The 5,000-nt window shown below is 36.8% G+C and overlaps 1 protein-coding gene across 2 annotated transcripts in view; it reads right to left on the reverse strand.

The window, feature by feature from the left end:
* Nucleotides 1-5,000, reverse strand: part of LOC138023567 (transportin-1-like) — a 35,217-nt gene that overhangs the window by 8,290 nt on the left and 21,927 nt on the right. The window contains exons 21-23 of one of the 2 annotated variants that reach the window (XM_068870572.1): nucleotides 4,592-4,667; nucleotides 1,070-1,169; nucleotides 238-312 (exon numbers count right to left, since the gene is read on the reverse strand). In XM_068870572.1, coding sequence (XP_068726673.1) covers nucleotides 238-312; nucleotides 1,070-1,169; nucleotides 4,592-4,667 — 251 coding nt within the window. The remainder of the gene's footprint in view (nucleotides 1-237; nucleotides 313-1,069; nucleotides 1,170-4,591; nucleotides 4,668-5,000) is intronic. The other variant, XR_011126713.1, reaches the window with a different exon arrangement.

Below are 5,000 nucleotides of genomic sequence, written 5' to 3' on the forward strand. Positions count from 1 at the left end.
TTAGTACATCTGTTTCTTGAGACTCAAGAAATTGTGACAGGCTTGTAATTGTAATTTTATAAAGATCGTTGGGATTAATTTGTTTGTAGCTTTGGAAATCTTCAAACATAAACACCTCCTTGCATAACATTGTGTTGCAATATGAATCACTGAATGCTCTTGTAACATTTAACATTCCATTTTTTTATGACATACCACTCAATGTACATAAGTTCTGCTCTTCAGCCATTATCATACCTTGAGAAACATGTCCTTTAGCTCAGGGCCAGGATTAACCCAGGAAGCCACAGCATCACAAAAGAATATGAAGTCCTAAGAGCAGAATTTGTAAGCAAATACATGTAAATGACACCTTTTGAGTTAAGTTTTTCTTCAAGCTTTCAAGATAACGAGAAGAGGCTCTACCTACTGAACCTTTTTCAATACATTAAAATTCAGCTTGATACCGAGGCAGTGAGGACAAAGACATAGGAAAGTAGATGATATTCAAATATTTTTAACATTCATTCCAACGTGTTTCTATTGTTTTTGTCCTCACTGCCTCACTGTCAAATTGAATTTTTACAATGACTGCAAAAATTCTTGCGCGCTCATTGGCTAATTTTTATTGTCAATAAGCGGACAGACACATAAATTTATAATTATTTTATGCGATAATGACGCGATATTGCATCGGATTGAAGTTTTTCGCATTTTTGTCTCGCTTTCTTCTCGTGTTTTGACTTAATTTTGACCCCTCTGGCTTTTTGTTATTGTAAAAAACAAATTGATGTCAGTTTTACATGCGTCTGTCCTGTTATTGATCATGAATTTCGTCATAACTTGCCAAAGTAGACTGCGGATCCACTCGGCTATCGCCTGGTGGACCCACAGCTACTTTGACAATGTTATGACGCACTTCATGATCAATAACAGGACAGGCGCATGAAAAACTGACATCAATTTGTTAAATTTGATATTTTGAAAATGGCCTAATGGTCGATGCTCAAAATCGGTGTTCCTCCCCTGGGTCACAAACCCTCATTCAGAGGAGGAAAAGGCCAAGCATAGCCAATAGTGGTCTATTTACCTGAACAACACCACCAGGATTCATACCAATCATGTTGCAAATGCCTCTAAATGCAGAGTCTTTTTCCTCGTTGTCCCTGATGTTTCGCAATGAAGTGCACCTAGGAGAGATCAAAGACAACTAAAGAAGTTTAATTTTATGATGCTTTGGTCAAAGCTAATGAGGGCTTAATATAATATCATTAGAGTCACAGCAGGTACCAAATAAAAAAAAAACCTGTTCATGATTAAGTTGCTAAAGAAGGGTTAGCCAAAACATTTGAAGTTTCAAATGGATGCAACAAAGTAGGATGTATTGGGCCTCCAATGTGTTAGGGTTATGCTTGTTTACTGAAGTAGAGGGTTATTTTAACACCTTTTTGTTAAGTACTCGCATGGGCCTAGGGAAATTACGGATTAATTTCTCGCATATTTCAAAGTTTTCACAAAGTCGAGTTTGCCCAAGTCGAGATGCAATGAGGGCAATTTGGAAAACTTGGAAAATACAAGTAAATTACTCCTTAATTGCACGAGGGCACATTGCGGTTACATGTTTATCACACAAAGAGCAAAATCATTGAGGGACGCTGGACAAATGACAATCAACTTAACATGCTTTCATTCAAGAGAAATTGCTCTTAAAATTTATTAAAGTCATAATTTATGTGTGGACAAAAAGCATTTTAATCAGAGTCAGAATCTGGATGAAGATTCTCTTGTAACTTCGCTTGCTCTGGATAAGCAACTGTTAACCAATCAGGATCAAGTAATCATGTCCTCTTGATTACCAAAAGTGCCCTCTCTCTCAGCCAATCAGCATTCAGTAATTTTGCTCCCCATGTGATAACTTAAAAAACTAAAGTAAAGGGACTCTTAATTGAGAAGAACCTTGAGATGTGGAGATGCTCGTTTAAAAAGCCTGTTCTGGACGTTGGCTGAAGTATTTTCTGTTAGTCTTTAGTTTAACTTCTCTGCTGCTCTTGTAAATACCCAACTGGCTTGCATTCGGCCAGTTGGCATTCTTAACACTAGTGCCCCTGTGATTAAAAAAACATCACTCCCTTTTTTCTTCAGATTTTGAAAGTGTGTTTGCTTAATCCAGACTGGCAAAGTTTTGAGCTTTGAATTTTATCCAAAGACCGTTTACTTGGAGTGTAAGTTCTGGATTTCACGGTCCGCTATTACTCACGTTCAAAACTGACAGATTAGACCTCAGAGGATAGGATCCAGAGAAAAGTGACATCAAAGGCTTACTAGCTTAAAATTTCAACGTGTGAACGCAGCTTATTATATTTGCAAAATTCAAGTTTTAAAGTCTGAATGCCCAAAACTCCCGTGCTGCGTATTAATTATGCAGCGTACACATGCATTGCATTCTTAAATTGGTGAGCCTTTGACGTCATTTTCTCCTCGATCCAGCTCTCTCAAGATCTTAAGATTAGTAATGGCAGACCATTAAATAGGAAAATTCCAGTTTAAATCAACAGGTGTCTTTGAAATCAAGGCTTAAAACATTGGTCGCTTGGTGTTTAGTTAACATAGTTTTGAAATCCAAAAAAAAATAAGAATTGATTTTTTGGGCACAGGGGCACTTTAAAAGTTGTTCTGTTCCGTTGTCAAGAATAGGTTTCATTGGCCCTGAAAATCCCGTATGAGAAGTGGTTAATTGGGTTATTCATTTAGCGCAGTTTTCAATTAAGTGTCGTAAAACAAATACCTAAGTAATCACTTCGACTAATCACAGCAGATGCAAACACAAACAGCGCAATGAACCAATCCAAATTCGCAGCAATTCCATGTAACTTCTTCCAAGCGCCGGAAAAATCGCACATGCAAATTGTGATGGATTTTGGTTTTCCTTCTCATTGATTGATAAACTGGCACGAGATTCTTAAACCAATCACTGAGCGTAATTAATTTTGACAGTCATTTGATTAAAGTTGTTTATACCTCCAGAAACAAGTGCTGGGCCCGGTTGTTCGAAAGCCGATTAACTTAATCCAGGATTAACTTAAACTTTTGTTTCATGTTTTCAACTTTTTGATGAAAGTATTTTTTGCTTATTTTTGTTTTTCAAGGTTGACTTCTTCTAATGTATAGTTTTGCCAAATATCAGCTTTGAACAGCATTTAGTATTAGAGAAATAAACTCCTTGGTTATTTTTAATCTGGGATTAGCGTTAATCGGCTTTTGAACAAGCGGGCCCTGTTGATGTTCAAAACGACTGTAAAGGAACACTTTGCCATGTTTATTAAAAATGGATGTGCATCTAACTAGCTATATTTCTGGACATAATCTTAAGTCAAAATACCCAATCAAATAGGCCATTTCCGAGTTCATGTCTGCCTCCTCTTCAAAGCGAGTCTACGTGCGAAGTTTTTGTTATGAAAATTAGTTTTCATTCATATGTAAAGTAGAACTAATTACCATTACAAAAACTTCGCACTTAGACTCGCTTTGAAGAAGAGGCAGACATGAACTCGGAAATGGCCTATTGAGCAAGGGTACAAGAACAGCACTACAACATAAAAAACCTAAAATTTACAATATCAACAACACTTCGAGGGGAAGACAATAACCTTCTACAGTTTTTTTTGCGGTTGCCTAGCTGTACCACAGAGGACAGACCACAACAACACAGAGGAACTTCATGCCCTACTCTTGACGGATAGTGCGTGGGTTCTTTAAAGTCCCACAGGGTTATGAACGTCGGACGATTGTGAGACAGGGCCTAGAGCTCATCATCTTTATCCGAGAAGACTAAGAGAGTCTAACCATTTGCAAATGTCATTAAAAGGCAACACTCTCTCCTCAGTCATTTAAAGACCCTGAATGTTGGTCTAGCCAGTGGTTTTTAACCCCCCTTCCCCACCCCCCCCCCCCACCTCCCCCAGTATTCTAATGCTCTACCAACTGAGCAAACTGGTCAGTGGTCAATAATATTAACAAAAATTAATTATTATTAGAGCACGTTGGCTGGAACCAGTCTCATATACAACAAGCACAAACATAATTATAGTATCGGTCTATTAAAAGAAAAATATAAACTGTATGACAACTCTTGGAAGTGTTACAGTTTTTTAAAAACCAGGGGAATAATCAGTTTCCAATAAATTATAATACTATTATAATATAATATAGTATTATACTATATTATTTTGTAGGTAACACCCGTAGCTCTACACGTACACGTCCTTTTTGACAAAGGAAGAATGCAATAATTAATTATTGTAAAAATGGACAGTGTTTTAAGAGCTTTAAATAGCAGGGAATGTTCATACACCTATGTGACCCCTTACTTCAAATTCTAATAATCTAAAGTCACACCATAAATAATGATAATTCCTGTATCATTCACCACAAAACATGACACAACATCAATATTATAACATCAAAATCAATATACAGTGCAGTGTTAAACGAGTAGCATAAGGACAAAATACTAGAGATTGCTAAGATGAAAATTAAACATTCAACAAAACAAAAGCACAGCACAAGAAAAGCAACGCAAGTGAGTAAATCAAAGAAAAACACCAATACACACCACTTTTGAATAAACTGCGGTAACAAAGGTGCCACTTCCTGCGGACAAACTAACCCCAGACGACCAATTGTGATAGCTAAAAACACATTAGTTGACAAAGAAAAGAAACAAATTCATGCCGTCAGCAACAACACAAACAAAGCACTGACATGTACATGTAGTCTCTGTCTCAACATTAACACAACAGTGGCTGTTAACATTACCTGTTACTCATACTATTAAAAGCACAACTTGTTACACAATGCATTAGTGGGAAAAGGACAACAGCTACAAGTGAAAGCTGTGTACTGTGTACAAAATTTCAAGAAAGCTTAAAATGATAAGGTGGTATAAAAGTTTGTTTAGGCTATCAAGGATTCGTTTTTCAAATCACCTATGGCAACAAGGAGCCTAGAAAATTTGTGCAATA

The sequence above is a fragment of the Montipora capricornis genome, chromosome 11, assembly GCF_036669925.1.
Source record: "Montipora capricornis isolate CH-2021 chromosome 11, ASM3666992v2, whole genome shotgun sequence".
Classification (NCBI taxonomy): Eukaryota; Metazoa; Cnidaria; class Anthozoa; order Scleractinia; family Acroporidae; genus Montipora; species Montipora capricornis.